The sequence below is a fragment of the Ziziphus jujuba genome, chromosome 11, assembly GCF_031755915.1.
Source record: "Ziziphus jujuba cultivar Dongzao chromosome 11, ASM3175591v1".
Classification (NCBI taxonomy): Eukaryota; Viridiplantae; Streptophyta; class Magnoliopsida; order Rosales; family Rhamnaceae; genus Ziziphus; species Ziziphus jujuba.
Window position 1 is genome coordinate 5,415,069 of NC_083389.1, and position 15,926 is coordinate 5,430,994.

A 15,926-nucleotide genomic window follows, 5' to 3' on the forward strand; every position below is an offset into this window, starting at 1 on the left:
ATGCCATCACTGCCATAACCTCCAGGCATTTGCATGGCTGCTGCAAATGTGATACTCGCAAAGATTGTGGCTACCATCAAGTTGATAGTGGATATATACTGCTCATATGGCTTTTGTTTGGATTTCGGTTTGCCTGTATCATGCTTTTCCTGATGGTTTTCTTGGGCACGAGTACTTCCTGATGAAGATGCCTCATCAATAACCTTTACAGGCGCATTCACTTTCAGGAGCTGCTTGGTTTGTTCATCTGCAGTTTGATTATGATCTGTCTTAGTTTCTCTGATGACTCTTCTTTCCAGACTCTTGAAATGGCCTTCTCTCTTCATCGTTGACATGAGAAACCTTTGCAAGTGTTTAGTTTAATTAGATTGTCGTTTGTATAACTCAAAACGTGTTGAACATGTTATAGCTTGGTAGCTAGATCTAACATGTTTATGTATTATAAGAATCTAAGATGTGGTTTTGTGGCTTACCTTGTCAACTGTACTATACTGGATGCTTGATTCTATAATGTCAGCAGTAGTCATCCCCTTGTTATTAAGAACTGATTTCTGAACGCTTTGGTCACTTGCCAGCATTATCAGAATTGCATGATGTCCATGGAGAGCAGCTAGATGCAGACATGTATTTCCTTCTCCGTCTTGATCATTTATAAGATCGTCAAAATCAAGCATATCTAACAAAGTCTTTAGTGAATCTTTCTTTCCACATTCCACAGCAACATGAAGGCCCGTTCTGTTTTTATTGTCCAATAATTCACAGACATCCGGACGTTGTTTAACGAGCGTTTTTAGTAGGCCAATCCATCCTTTCTTTGCTGCAATGTGAAGTGCGGACATGTCTTCTTGATTGTCTTTTTCATATGCAAGATTAATGTTTGTTGTTAAGAATAGTTTGACGATTTCCACATGGCCCAATTCTGCAGCATAGTGAAGTGGCAGCCATCCAAAATCATCTTGTACTTCTAAAATCCCATGTCCACATTTTTCCAATACCTTTGGTATAACCTCTAAAAGAAGACATACATATAAACTTACTTTCGGATAGTAATTATTATTGTATAGAATTTTTGAATATATATATATATATATATATGAAATACTGACCTTCTTCTAGGATGAGTTCAAATGGTGATCTTTTGATGCGACCACAAAATTTTTTAAACTTGGTAGAACGCTTGGCAAGCTTTATGCATAGCTTATCCAATATCTGCATAACCTTATTTCCTGATTAAGAGCGTGCATAGAGCAAATCAGAAATCCATATATATATATATATATATTTTTTTTTTTTCAAATTAAAACATGACGCATTCAATCCAAAACATAATATATGAATCTATAAGTTTATATATAGGTTGTGCAGCTAGTAAATTTATATAATTAAGGACTCACTCTTGGACAAGCGAATTACAGCCGCATGCATGGTAGTCATGCCATTTCTTCCCTGAAAGAACAAACCCTCATGGTCATGACATTTTTCTAAGATATGGAGAGAAATTGTGTGGAATTTTCTATCCAAAGCCATGAAGAGAGGGGATTCTCCAGCATCATTTCTCAAAGATGCCAAACTAGGATCTTTCTCAACCAATAACTCCACGATGCCATTGTGGCCATTACACTCGGCTTCATGAAGTGCTGTGTTTTTGGCCATATTCATCATCTGCAATGCAGATGGATTCGTTGTTATTAGAAGAGACACCACCTTCGCATGCCCTAACCTTGCTGCGGTGTGCAGTGGAGTATTGAGTTTCTTGTTTGTCTGGAGCGCAAGTGTGGCTTCTGCTTCAAGGATCTCCCTCGCAATCTTCTCATTTTCGGATTTTGCTGGAACATGAAGTATGGTGTTGTGCTGGCACTTTGTCACTTTGAGAACATCAGAATCCTCAAGACCGCTGAAATTGAACTATGATGTACTATCATTAATCTTGCTATTGCTACTATTAGAACTAGTACTACTTCCATAAAAGGCAGCTTTGTAAAGTTTAGCTTCCATAGCTACCAAGCCAAGCAAACATCCTTCCTTTGATAAACTCTGTAATAAATGTTAGATATATATTTTCGAATGAAGTAAGTATTGACACCGATGAGCATATATGAATTTTATATCAAGATCAAATTTTAAGTTAAGAAAACTTTCTTGTATTAACAAAAGCTGAGTATAGTATATGAATTTTATTTTATTATTATTTTTTTATTAATGCAAATAACATCTCTCTACATATATGATTTATAAAAATTATTAGATAGTTTAAGACAATGTAGACAAGCTATGTTAGTGTAATGTCACTTTTGTTGCTGTCATAAGTTGCTTTGTAATGATTAGTTACTGTACTTTCATTTTTTGATAAAAACACTGTTGTATTAGGTAGCCAAAGTATGGCTTATGTTTTGGCAATATGATTACTGCAGTAGTAGGTGAAAATTAGGTGGTTTAATGTTTCTAAAAACTTGTGGTTATATGTTATGTCCCAAATGAACGAGGGTGGTAGAACACACCAGTTTAAGCTTCTTTCTCTTTCGCTTTTGCTGTGTTTTTTGTTCTAAAAATCCAACAAATGGTATCAGAGCTCTAATAATCTTAGTGGGGCTATGAGTGAAATGGCAAAAAATACAGAAACCTTCCTTCGACCTTTCCTTCCTTTTTAAATGGCTTCAACTTATTTTTCTGCTCCATCACCTCCTATATTTTCTAGAGAAAATTATGCCATGTGGTCTATAAAAATGAAAGCTTACCTTCAAGCTTTTGACTTGTGGGAAGTAGTAGAGACCGAAAGAAATCCTCCCCCTTTGACAACAAATCCCACTATCGCTCAAATAAAGCAACATAGTGAGGAGGTTGCTAAAAAGTTTAAGGCTTTATCTGCCTTACATGCTGATCTTTCAGAAGTGATGTTCACCAGAATTATCGCTTGCACTACAGCTAAAGAGGTCTGGGATAAGCTAAAAGAAGAGTTCCAGGGAAGTACAAGAACAAGACAAATGCAGGTATTGAACTTAAGGAGGGAATTCAAAACTTTAAGAATGAAGGATTCTGAGTTGGTAAAACACTTTATTGACAGACTTATGAAGGTAGTAAACCAGATCAGAATTCTTCAAGAGGAGCTAGGAGATAGAAGAGTGGTGGAGAAAGTGCTAGTCAGCTTACCAGAAAAGTTCGAAGCAAAGATCTCATCCTTGGAGGAGTCAAGAGACCTGAATCAGATTTCTTTGTTAGAGCTTGTTAATGCTTTACAAGTAACTGAACAAAGAAGATCTATAAGATAAGAAGAAACCTCAAAAAGTGCTTTTTTAGCATTACAAAAAGGTAAGGCTCCAGCAAACAATAATCAAAGGAAGAAGTAAGGTGGAGGAAGTAATGTCAAAGGAAAACATGGTGCTGGTACAAGCAGAGAAGGTGAAAGAAAGAAGTTTATGAAATGCTCTCATTGCAAAAAGGACAACCATCCTGAAAAATATTGTTGGTTTAGGCCTAATGTTCAATGTAGAGCTTGCAAACAACTTGGACATATTGAAAAAGTTTGCAAAAACAAAGGAGGACCAGTGCAACAAGCACACCAAGTACAAGTTGCTGATGAAGCACGTCAAAGTGAGGAAAGACTGTTTGTTGCTACATGTTATACAGAAAATGATAGCAAAGAAGCTTGGTTGGTGGATAGTGGCTGCACTCAACATATGACTCATGATGCTGATCTCTTCAAGACCTTGGATAGGAAATGGAGATTTTATTCAAGTTCAAAGCAAAGGAGAAGTGGCTGTGGAAACTTCAACAGGTACTAAACTCATTTCAAATGTGTTATATGTACCCGAAATTAATTAAAGCTTGTTAAGTGTGGGACAAATGCTTGAAAATGGATATTCTTTGAATTTTCAAGATAAGTCTTTCATAATATATGATCAACATGGAAGTGAAATTCTAAATGTTGGAATGAAAGATAAAAGTTTTGTGGTAGAGTGGAACAAGAAGGGAAATAATGTTTTTTATGCCAAAACTAGTGATGAATCTAAGGTGTGGCATAAAAGACTTGGTCATTTTAACTATGACTTTTTGAATCTAATGCATGAAAAGAAATTGGTGGAGAATATGCTTGCTGTTAGCAAAAACCTGGAAATGTGTGAAGTGTGTTAGCTTGGTAAGCAACAAAGGCTGCCATTCCCTTCGAAAGGCGCTTGGAGAGCCTCTGAAAAGCTTCAGTTAATTCATAGTGATGTATGTGGACCTATGAGTGAGAATTCTATCAATGGTAGTAGATATTTTCTCACTTTCGTAGACGATTTCTCCAGAATGTGTTGGGTGTATTTTCTGAACAAAAATTTGAAGTTGCTAAGATTTTCACCAGCTTTAACTCCATGGTAGAAAATCAAGCAAAATGTAGCATCAAGGTGATACAATCTGATAATGGAACTGAATATACATCTCAAAAGTTTGAGTTGCAATGCAAAGAAGCTGGAATTCAACATCAGCTGACCTCTCCCTATACTCCTCAGCAAAATGGGTTAGTGAGAGGAAGAACATGACTATTATGGAGATGTGTAGATACTTGTTGTTTGAGAAGCAATTACCAAAGAATTTTTGGGCTGAAGCAGTGAACACCTCAGTGTATTTGCTAAATAGATTACCAACTAAAGCATTGGAGCTTAAAACTCCATATGAGGTGTGGTATGGGATCAAGCCTACTGTGGAGCATTTGAAGATATTCGGGAGCATTTGTTATACACATGTTCCTGAAATTAAGAGAGATAAGTTGGATCAAAAAGCTGATATAGGAATTTTTGTTGGTTACAGTAGCAACACAAAAGGGTACAGAGTATATCATTTGAAAAATAACAAGCTAATTGTTAGTAGGAATGTTAAAGTAGATGAAGCTGCTGTTTGGAATTGGGAAAAAAAATGAAGTTCAAGCCTCAGAAAAGAATTTTATCTAAGAACATGACGAGATTTAGGAGGAGAATGATTCAAATGATGAAGATGCTGTTGGAATCTGAGGTACAAGATCCTTGACTGATCTATATAAGAAAAGCATCCGAGGTACAAGACCTCTGACTGATGCATCCGAGATAAGCATCCGAGGTACAAGACCCTTCACTGATGCATCCGAGAGAAGTGTCCGAGATACAAGGCACCTATCTGATATCCGAGATATAAGATCCACGTTCGATGTCCGAGATACAAGACCCCTGTCCGATGTCTGAGCTATAAGACCCCTATCCGATGTCCGAGATACAAGATCCCTGTACGATGTCCGAGCTATAAGACCCCTGTCCGATGTTCGAGATACAAGATCCCTATCCGATGTATGAGCTATAAGACCTCTGTCCGATGTTTGAGGTACAAGATCCTTGACTGATGAATATGAAAGATGCAACCTAGCATTGTGTGATCCAATTACTTTCAATGACGCAAATCAGTTCGAGACATGGAGAGATGCCATGAAAACGAAAATCAATATGATAAGCAAAAATAAAACTTGGAAATTCGTGAACAAATCCCAAGGCAAAAAGACCATTGGAGTGAAATGGATCTTTAGGACCAAGGTCAATGCTGATGGTACAATAAATAAGCATAAAGTAAGATTGGTAGTTAAAGGTCATGTGCAGCAACTTGGTATTGATTATGGAGATACGTTTGCACTAGTTGCGAGACATGAAACAATCAGATTTCTACCAGCACTTGCCGCTCAAAAAGGTTGGAAAGTTTACCATTTAGATGTGAAATCTGCATTTCTAAATGGTTACCTGCAGGAAGAAGTATATGTTGAACAACCTGAAGGCTTTGTTGTTCAAGGAAAGGAAGACAAGGTTTATAAATTGCATAAGGCTCTTTATGGCTTGAAACAAGCTCCCAGAGATTGGTAAAGCAGAATAGACTCACACCTTGTTGGAAAAGGATTTAAAAGGAGTGAGAATGAGCCTACTTTGTACATGAAGTTAGGTTCAAATGATGAAAAATTGATTGTTTCTCTTTATGTTGATGACTTGTTTGTTACAGGAGGAGATTCACAAAGTGTGTTGGAGTTTAAATTTGAAATGCAAAAGGTGTTTGAAATGTCAGATTTAGGAGTGATGAACTACTTTCTTGGCATGGAGATATATCAATTTAGTCATGGCATTTTCTTATCCCAAAAGAAGTATGCTGTGGAGCTACTCAAAAAGTTTGACATGGAGAAGTGTAATCCAGTTGACACTCCAATGTTTACAATCAAAAATTTAAACTCGAAGATGGTGTTGCCAAGATCGAAGTTTCAACCTATAGAAGCCTTATTGGAAGTTTGCTGTATTTATGTGCTTCTAGACCTGACATTATGTTTTCTGTGAGTTTGCTTTCCAGATTTATGCATACTCCATCACATATGCATTATTCTGCAGCTAAAAGAGTGCTAAGGTACATTAGAGGCACCATAGACTATGGTGTTTGGTTTTTGAAGCAAGAAGAAGGCAAGTTGATGGGCTATGTTGATAGTGATTGGGCTGGAAGCATGGAGGATTCAAAAAGTACTTCAGGGTACTTATTTTCTCTTGGTTCAGGTTCTTTTTCATGGAGCTCACAAAAACAGGGTTCAGTTACTCAATCCACAGCTGAAGCTGAATATATTGCTGCTGCAGCTGCTTCAAATCAAGCTTTATGGCTAAGGAAGTTGCTTGTTGATTTAAATGAGAGGCAAGAAGAAGCTACCACTATATACTGTGATAACAATTCTGCAATTTCCATTACTGAAAATCCAGGTCAACATAGAAGAACAAAGCATATTCCAGTCAAATATCATGCTGTGAGAGAAGCTGAAGGAAATGGTGAAGTGAAGCTGGTTCATTGCAGTTTTGAGGTCCAGCTTGCTTATATTTTGACAAAAGCTTTGCCAAGAAACAGGTTTGAAACATTAAGAAATGATCTTTGTGTTTCCAGCAAAAGTGTCAAGGAGGATGTTAGTGTAATGTCACTTTTGTTGCTGTCATAAGTTGCTTTGTAATGATTAGTTACTGTATTTTCATTTTTTGATAATAACACTGTTGTATTAGGTAGTCAAAGTATAGCTTGTCTTTTGGCAATATGATTACTGCAGTAGTAGGTGAAAATTAGATGGTTTACTGTTTTTGAAAACTTGTGGTTATATGTTATGTCCAAAATGAACGAGGGTGGCAGAACATACCAGTTTAAGCTTCTTTCTCGTTCGTTTTGCTGTGTTTTTTGTTCTAAAAATCCAACAAGCTGTCTTGCTTAATGATATAGCAAATTGAGCTCATTGATTCAGTTAACTTTGCAATTAATTGTCGTCCAAGAAAAAAAAAAAAAGTCATTCAAGACCAACCACAACCACTGATCGAATTCTTTATCAAACGTTGGTATAGACAATAAAAAATTTTCAAACTTTATTGAAAGAACAACTTCCATCTACATCTTTGCTTCAAATAAATAAATAAATAAATAAAATTCCATCTATTTCTCATTCTTTCGTCTGTCATGCTCAGTAAATACTATAAAAAGAGAAGAGTTATATATATATATATATATATATGTTGAGAGGGATCGATTCTTACCAACACTATGGACTTAGTAAACGTTCTTTCATGCAAGCATGGAGTTTAAATCAAGGTTGTCGGCCGTCGTCAACGGTCTCTGAAAACTCCACTGAGGATATTATAGGCTTTTTCTTTCTTCCCAAATGCTAAAACTAAAAGCTCTGCGTCTTCTTCTTCATCCACTCAAACTCACACTCAAACAAAGGCCACTCCTCGTTTTATTAATTCTGAACACTAGCCATTTATATAGGTCCCACCATCCATTAATTAATTAATGGTATAAAATAATATATATTGTAAACATATATGATATATCACTTGGAAAAAAATTATTCAAAATTAGTAACAACTTGTAAAGTCATCATTTGTGGGGTTGTCATCGAAAGTCAAGCATTAATTAATTATATTTTATCTTTGGAATGTAAACTATCATATTATTGAGGGAAAATTATAGACACCCCCCACCTTATCAAGTCTTAACTGCAATTATTCAAAAGACAATATTTTTTCCCCCAAAAAATTAAGCTTTACAAAGACATTAAAAAGTTAAATTTACTTATTTGTTCATAAATAAAAAAAGTTAACTGTTTAAATTGGAAATATGACATTTTCTTGCTTTTTGAGCCACCTTGTTGCTTGAGGATTAAGGTTATATATGAAGACCTCCTTTAGCACAAAGATTTGTTTTATTTTATTTATTTTTTTTCAATTGGCCAGAAGTTGGACGGTTTTATGGCTGAAGAATGAAACATGAGGTGAGACGAATATATAATATAGTTGGTTATAAATATACATTATTATATTGTGATTATAAATAGTGATTACAGGGAGCTGTTAACCAGAAAAAAGAAAAAAAAGTGATTACAGCAAGCTAATGATGATAAGGGTGCCAATTAATGTCATAAAAAAATATACATTTTTGTTGTCTTAAACGTTCACCGCGTTAGATGAGATCATCTAATATCTATAATATCGATATTATAGTTCAAGTATTTATCTATCTACTTATCTATAAGGGATTTCTACATTTATAATTAATATTAAAAAGATTGAAGGGTATTTTGTATAATTTTCATGCCTAATATAATATGACAGCTTCAATATATCATATGATATTTTATCTTTTTTTCCTATAAAAGATAAAATATTGAAGTTCCATCGCGACTAGGAAGAAAAGAATATGTGCTCCTTTTCTAGTGCAGGGATGGAGTCATGTTAGATTTCGATCATGTATTAAAAGGAGATATTAAAAGGAGGGTTACGTACCCTAAAAAAAAATTGGAAATATTTCCAGAAAGTTTTTAGGTCACGCTGCAGGCAGCGGTACTGTGCTGCTTATATGTGTCCAATATTGGCTATTATTATTTTTTGGTCAATTTTTTACAATTACTGATTTGTGTGATAAGAAAGAAAACATTAATTAACGCATACATTTTTCATTTGTGTACTCTCTCTATATATATATATATATATTATATTATTCATGCACACACCTCATTCACCCAAAAAAAAAAAAAAAAAATCCATGCACACACCTTAAAACAGTTCAAAATCTGGTAAAGTTGCACCTCACTTCATGAATTGCTCTTTACTAGGTTACCAAACTTTTAGGGAACAAAAAAATAAAAGAAATACGAAATTTAAACAGCTTTGAGAAATCAAGTGTTTTACTCATTTTAATAAATTTGTTACTGTTAACTCTATAAACAGGGCATTAATTCCCATCTCCTAACCTTTTTGAAAATTTAATCTGAAGCCTCCAAAGTGTACAATAAACCCGCCTCTACAATGTACAAAATTAACGAATTTGAAAATATAAGCGGGTATATGTGAGAATACGAAAGCATACTTTGCAACAACTACTAATGTACCAATACCATAAACATTCTGTTGGTGAATGCATAGAAGCTCGGCCACTTTAAATTGTGAACTTCTGTTGGGGGATTTGAATAGGCTATTTAAGTATAAATCTTTGAGTTTTTGATTTCTTAATTTGTTCAGTTTTTGTTGGCGTAACAATTTCAAATTACTGGAAGCCACATCAAATGTATCTAAATGAAGAAGTTATTAACATGTCGATAAATTTTTATTTTTTAAGTAGCATCTCACTAAAACTTTCCCTTTGAGGCTTCAAAACTCTGGGTAGATGGGGGGTTGGACCTTTTATTTTATTTATTTATTCATTCTTTTGTTAAATGGTTGGACCTTTTACTTGAAGGTGGAATGGGTTTGACCTTTTTATTAATGTATTCGAAGGATTTATAATTAGAACTAGTGAAAAAGAATGTATGGCATGTAGAAACTGAACTTAAAATATTTATCACAAAATTATTTTCAAAAGGAATTTAAGGCTGTTAAATACGTGGCTGGTGATATATCTATGTATCCTATTTGACTAAAGGATGTTATGTAAATTAAACTCCCTTAATTTGGCTAATTAATTGTTAAAAAAGGGATTTCCTTCTCAATTTATTATTTTTTTAAAAAAAAGAGAGCCAAAAATCAAGTCTTTAAGATGTTGAGAGTTTGAGATAATATGTGCAACGGCGTGGGAGGAGGATGATCCAAGGCGTCTCGGATGGTAGAGGTGAAGCAATGGCTGGCCCAAGAGTTCGGCCAACCCGGAAAGGAAGTGCCGCAATTCGAATACACCCTTCAATCAGTGGCTTATTTACACAACGTTACTGAGCTTAGCAGGTCAGATTGTGCTTTTGATTTTTTTGCTTCTGGCTTTATTTATTTGGGGGCATGACTGAGTTTCTCTTTTACAGGGATTTTCTATGGGTTTCCTCTTTACTCCATTCTTGCATAGTTTATTTCTTTCTGTGATGGTGTAACTTTTGGTTTCCTTCTGAATGACCATCTGAGCGAGCAGCAGAAAGAAAGTGCTGTTTAGTGCATTAGTTTCTTTATGGTTACATGATGGAACCTTAGTAGAAGGACATAAGATGCTCTAAAGGGAAAAATAATATGCCATAAGACACTCAAAAGGGAAACATAATGCCTTGAAGGTATTGCCTAATTTATTATCATCGCAGAACAAATCCAAGAGTGCAGTGTTGAAGGAGATTATATAGCTTAAGCAGTTCTTAAGGATTTGTTAAATCTTAACATTTTGACTATCTATTATCATGAGCTTGTTATGCCTATAACTATACGATGTTATTACCAGCAGTTGAATTGCCAATGATTGTGTTCGATGATTTCATGAAAGGTGTTGGCGAATTCCAATGCTAAAGTTCTTTTGTTTAAGTTTGTAATGATGCGACTTGAACTGTGAACTTTCCGGACAGGCTATGCTGAATCGTGTGGGCTATACCCCAGAGATTAGCCATGGGGTGTTGGTTGAAACAGCTGAACATAGAAAGGAGTTAGAGAAGAAAACAAAGCCCATCCTAGATACTTTGAGAAGCTACCAGGACTTGCCTCCGGTAATTTTCTATTTCAGTCAGTGGATCATTGATTATGCTGAATCCCGTAAAGGTCTTGAGTTATTGTAATTTGTGTTTGTGCAGGATAAAGCTTCTGCTGCTTTAGCAATTGAGGATAAGAAATTGCAGTATGCTGTTGCTGAGAAGTATCTTGAGGGTCTACTGCATTCGGCTCTCGCCACGTCTGAGTGATGACCTGTAGATGGAGCAACTGAGATGTATTCATGGTTCCTGCATTCTCTCCGTTCTCTATTTTGTTACTGGACGTATTGGTAAAGGGGCAAATATCCATTCTCGATCTGGTTGCTTTTCTGTAAATTAGGTTCCCATTATATTCTTTACTTTCTTCCCTCTGCAAGGGAACAATTAAAATCTAAATTTTGTTCTATTCGAAAATCTCTAGTTTGTGTTGAATTTAAATTCTTCCTATATACCCGCTATATTCTAAAAAGTCTCAAGTTTATGGTAGTTTTGTGTTTTTTAAGCCTTTCTTTCTAATATATATATATATATATATATTTTACAGTATATAATTGAATAATTCTCAGGAGGAAGGTTCAAGTATTACTGTATGTTTTATGGAGGCTGAAACTGTCCTGTAACTGTAATAATAGCAAATCTCATATTCGAATCAATGCCTATGACCAGGGAGAATGGGAGCCTAAAAAACTCAACAATTGCAATTACTAAATATTACATCACAAATACAATATTTCTCAAAATCAATAAACAGTAAACCATGGGATTGCAAAAAGATTAAGAAGCAGTACATATTTGAATAAGAGACTAGTAATATATGAGAAAAGGTCCAGCCTTATTTTATTTTATTTTTTATTTTTTTGTTGGTTTTTTCTTTCTTCTTCTTTTGCTATCACAAATGATGTCATTTTGATGATTATTTACCGCCACCACTCTTCAGTGATGTAAGCAAGATAGCAAGTGTTACCAAACAAACTACGTATACACTCGGCAATTTGCGAGCCGCAACAATTAGACTTCGAAGTAAGAAGTATAATATGGGGATCATGAAGGAAAGGGAAGCAACATACACAGGGAGACCAACTTGAAAGCCACCACGCGAGGAACTACGTTGAAACACCACATTTGCTCCGGAAATAAAAGCCAGTACTGATGAAGTAATGAAGATGGTAGTTAATGCCATCACACAGTAGACTGGATATGAATACTTAACCTGTAATAACTTTGAAAAAAATGCAACTCCAAAGTGGATAAACATGGAGGCTGCAGCACAACCAAAAGCCACTGAATCAGCTATCAGAAAAATCTTGAAACCTACAGTCTCCCTTAAATTTGCCGTGCCATCACTGCCATAACCTCCAGGCATTTGCATGGCTGCCGCAAATGTGATACTAGAAAAGATTGTGGCTACCAACAAGTTGATTGAGTATATATATTGTTCATATGAATTTTGTTTGGATTCCAGTTTGCCAGTATCATGCTTTTCCTGATGGTTTTCTTGGGCACTAGTACTTGCTGCTGAAGATGCCTCATGCAGATCGTTTACAGGCGCATTCGACTTCAGGAGCTGCTTGGTCTCTTGAGATATATCATATCCTCGTTTGATCTCATCATCTGCAGTTTGATTATGATCTGTTTTAGTTTCTCTGATGACTCTTCTTTCCAGACTCTTGAAATGGCCATCACTCTTGATCGTTGACATGAGAAACCTCTGCAAGTGTTTAGTTTAATTAGATTGTCGTTTGCATAACTCAAAACATGTTGCACATTTTATAGCTTGGTAGCTAGATCTAACATGTTTATGCATTATAAGAATCCAAGAAGTGGTTTTGGGGCTTACCTTGTCAACTGTACTAAACTGCATGCTTGATTTTATAATGTCAGCAGCAGTCATCCCTTTGTTATTAAGAACTGATTTCTGAACTCTTTTTTCACTTGCCAGCATTATCAGAATTGCATGATGTCCATGAAGAGCAGCTAGATGCAGACATGTATTTCCTTCTCTGTCTTGATCATTTATAAGATCCTTAAAATCCAGCATATCTAACAAAGTCTTTGTTGCATTTTTCTTTCCACATTCCACAGCAACATGAAGAGCCGTTCTGTTTTTTTTGTCCAATAATTCACAGATATCTGGACGTTCCTTAACGAGCGCTTTTAGTAGGCCAATCCATCCTTTCCTTGCTGCAATGTGAAGTGCGGACATGCCTTCTTGACTGTCTTTTTCATATGCAAGATTAATGTTTGTTGTTAAAAATAGTTTGACAATTTCCACATGGCCCAATTCTGCAGCATAGTGAAGTGGCAGCCATCCAAAATCATCTCGTACTTCTAAAATCCCATGTCCACATTTTTCCAATACCTTTGGTAAAACCTCTAAGAAAAGATATACATATAAACTTACATTTGGATCTTAATTATTATTTTATATAGTTTTTGAATATATATATATATATATATATGTATATGATATACTTACCTTCTTCTAGGATGAGTTCAAATGGTGATCCTTTGATGAAGTCACAATATTTTTTAAACTTGGGACAACGCTTGGCAAGCTTTTTGCACAGCTTATCCAATATTTGCACAACCTTATTTCCTGATTTAAAGCATGCACAGAGCAAATCAGGAATCCATATATACATATATTTTTGAAATTAAAACATGACGCATTCAATCCAGAACATAATATATGAATCTATAAGTTTATATATAGGTTGTGCAGCTAGTAAATGTATGTAATAACGGACTCACTCTTGGACAAGCGAATTACAGCCGCATGCATGGCAGTCATGCCATTTCTTCCCTGAAAGAACAAACCCTCATGGTCATGACATTTTTTTAAGATAAGGAGAGAAATTGTGTGGAATTTTCTATCCAAAGCCATGAAGAGAGGGGATTCTCCAGCATCATTTCTCAAAGATGCCAAACTAGGATCTTTCTCAACTAATAACTCCACGATGCCATGGTGGCCATTGCACACGGCTTCATGAAGTGCTGTGTTTTTGGCCATATTCACCATCTGCAATGCAGATGGATCCGTTGTCATTAGAAGAGACACCACCTCCGCATGCCCCAACCTTGCTGCGATGTGCAGTGGAGTATCGAGTTTCTTGTTTGTCTGGAGCGCAAGTGTGGCTTCTGCTTCAAGGATCTTCCTCGCAATCTTCTCATTTCCGGATTTTGCTGCAACATGAAGTATGGTGTTGTGCTGGTACTTTGTCACTTTGAGAACATCGGAATCCTCACCACCGCTGAAATTGAACTCCGACGTACTATCATTAATCTTGGTGCTGCTACTATTAGAACTTGTACTACTTCCATAAAGGGCAGCTCTGTAAAGTTTAGCTTCCATAGCTACCAAGCCAAGCAAATGTCCTTCCTCTGATAAACTCAGTAATAAATGTTAGATATATATTTTCGAATGAAGTAAGTATTAAAACCGATGAGCATATATAAATTTTATATCAAGCACAATATTTTAAGTTACGAAAACTTTTGTGTATTAACAAAAGCTGAGTATAGTATATGAATTTTATTTTATTATTGTTATTTTTTATTAGTACAAATAATATCTCTCTACATATATATATATACGATTTAGAAAAATTATTAGATAGTTTAAAACATTGTAGACAAGCTGTCTTGCTCAATGGCATAGCAAAATTAAGCTCATTGACTCAGTTAACTTCGTGTCTATTAAACAATCGTCCAAGAAAAAAAAAGAGTCATTCTAGGCCAACCACAACCACTGATTTAATTATTTATCAAAAGTTGTTATAGACAATAAATTTTTTTTTTTTCAAACTTTATTGAAAGGACAACTTCCATCTATATCTTTGCTTCGGAAAAAAAAAAAAAAAAAATTCCATCTTTGTCTCATTCTTTCGTCTTTCATGCTCAGTAAATTCTATAAAAAGAGAACTATATATATATATATATATATACATTGAGAAGGATCGGTTCTTACCAACACTATGGATTTAGTAAAATCTTTTTCAAGCAAACATGGAGTTTAAACTCAAGGCTGTCGGCCGTCGTCAACGATGTCTGAAAACTCCACTGAGGATGTTAAAGGCTTTTTCTTTCTTCCCGAATGCTAAAACTAAAAGCTCTCCATCCTCTTCTTCATCCCCTCAAGCCCACACTCAAACAAAGGCCACCCCTCGTTTTATTAATTCTGAGCGCTAGCCATTTATATAGGTCTCACCATTGATTAATTAATGGTATAAAATAATATATATCATAACATATCATATATCACATGGGAAAAAATATTCCAAATTAGTGACAATTTGTAAAGTCATCATTGGTGGGGTACTCATCGAAAGTCAAACATAAATTAATTATATTTTATCTTTGGAAGATAAACAATTATTAAGGGAAAATTATACACACCCCACACCTTTCTGATCAAGTCTTAACTGCAACTATTCAAAAGGCAATGTTTTTTTCCCTCAAAAAATTAAGTTTTACAAAAGCATTAAAAAATTAAATCTACTTATTTGTTCAGAAATAAAAAAAAAAGTTAACTGTTTTAATTGGAAACATGACATTTTCTTGCTTTTGACCCGCCTTGTTGCCTGCGGATTAAGGTTATATATGATGACACCTCCTTTAGCCCAAACATTTAAGTTGGACCAATTTTTTTTTTTTTTTTTTCAATTGGTCAGAATTTGGACGGTTTTATGGCTGAAAAAATGAAACATGAGGTGAGACGAATATATAATATAGTTGGCTATTATATGGTGATTATAACTAGTGATTACAGGAAGCTGTTTACCCACCCAAAAAAAAAAAAAAAAGTGACTACAGCAAGCTAGTGATGATAAGGGTACCAACTGATGTCATTGAAAAATATTTTTTGTTGTCTTAAGGATTTACCGCGTTTGATGATATCATCTAATAAGTAGAATATCAATATCATAGTTTAAGAATTTATCTATCTACTTATGTCTAATTTTAATAATAGTTTAAAGGATTGAATTTCTGCATTTATAAT

At 35.0% G+C, this 15,926-nt stretch overlaps 2 protein-coding genes across 3 annotated transcripts; one reads left to right on the forward strand and one right to left on the reverse strand.

The window, feature by feature from the left end:
• The first annotated feature begins 10,016 nt into the window (after window positions 1-10,016).
• LOC125419633 (AUGMIN subunit 1) lies at window positions 10,017-11,376 on the forward strand. Of its 2 annotated transcripts, none has more exons than XM_048465965.2 (3): window positions 10,017-10,211; window positions 10,286-10,945; window positions 11,030-11,376. In XM_048465965.2, the coding sequence occupies exons 2-3, from the start codon at window positions 10,811-10,813 to the stop codon at window positions 11,135-11,137; spliced, it is 243 nt and encodes an 80-aa protein (XP_048321922.1). In that variant the 5' UTR covers window positions 10,017-10,211; window positions 10,286-10,810; the 3' UTR covers window positions 11,138-11,376. The 2 variants fall into 2 exon arrangements, with proteins under 2 accessions (XP_048321922.1, XP_060668971.1); XM_060812988.1 differs by having other exon boundaries at window positions 10,808-10,945.
• Window positions 11,377-11,923: 547 nt separating this feature from the next.
• On the reverse strand, window positions 11,924-14,279 carry LOC107433748 (ankyrin repeat-containing protein NPR4). Its single transcript, XM_060812681.1, has 3 exons — window positions 13,679-14,279; window positions 13,404-13,523; window positions 11,924-13,300 (listed from the first exon to the last, which is right to left on the reverse strand). Exons 1-3 carry the CDS (start codon window positions 14,277-14,279, stop codon window positions 12,651-12,653), a joined length of 1,371 nt encoding a protein of 456 aa, XP_060668664.1. The 3' UTR covers window positions 11,924-12,650.
• Between the last annotated feature and the right edge of the window lie 1,647 nt (window positions 14,280-15,926).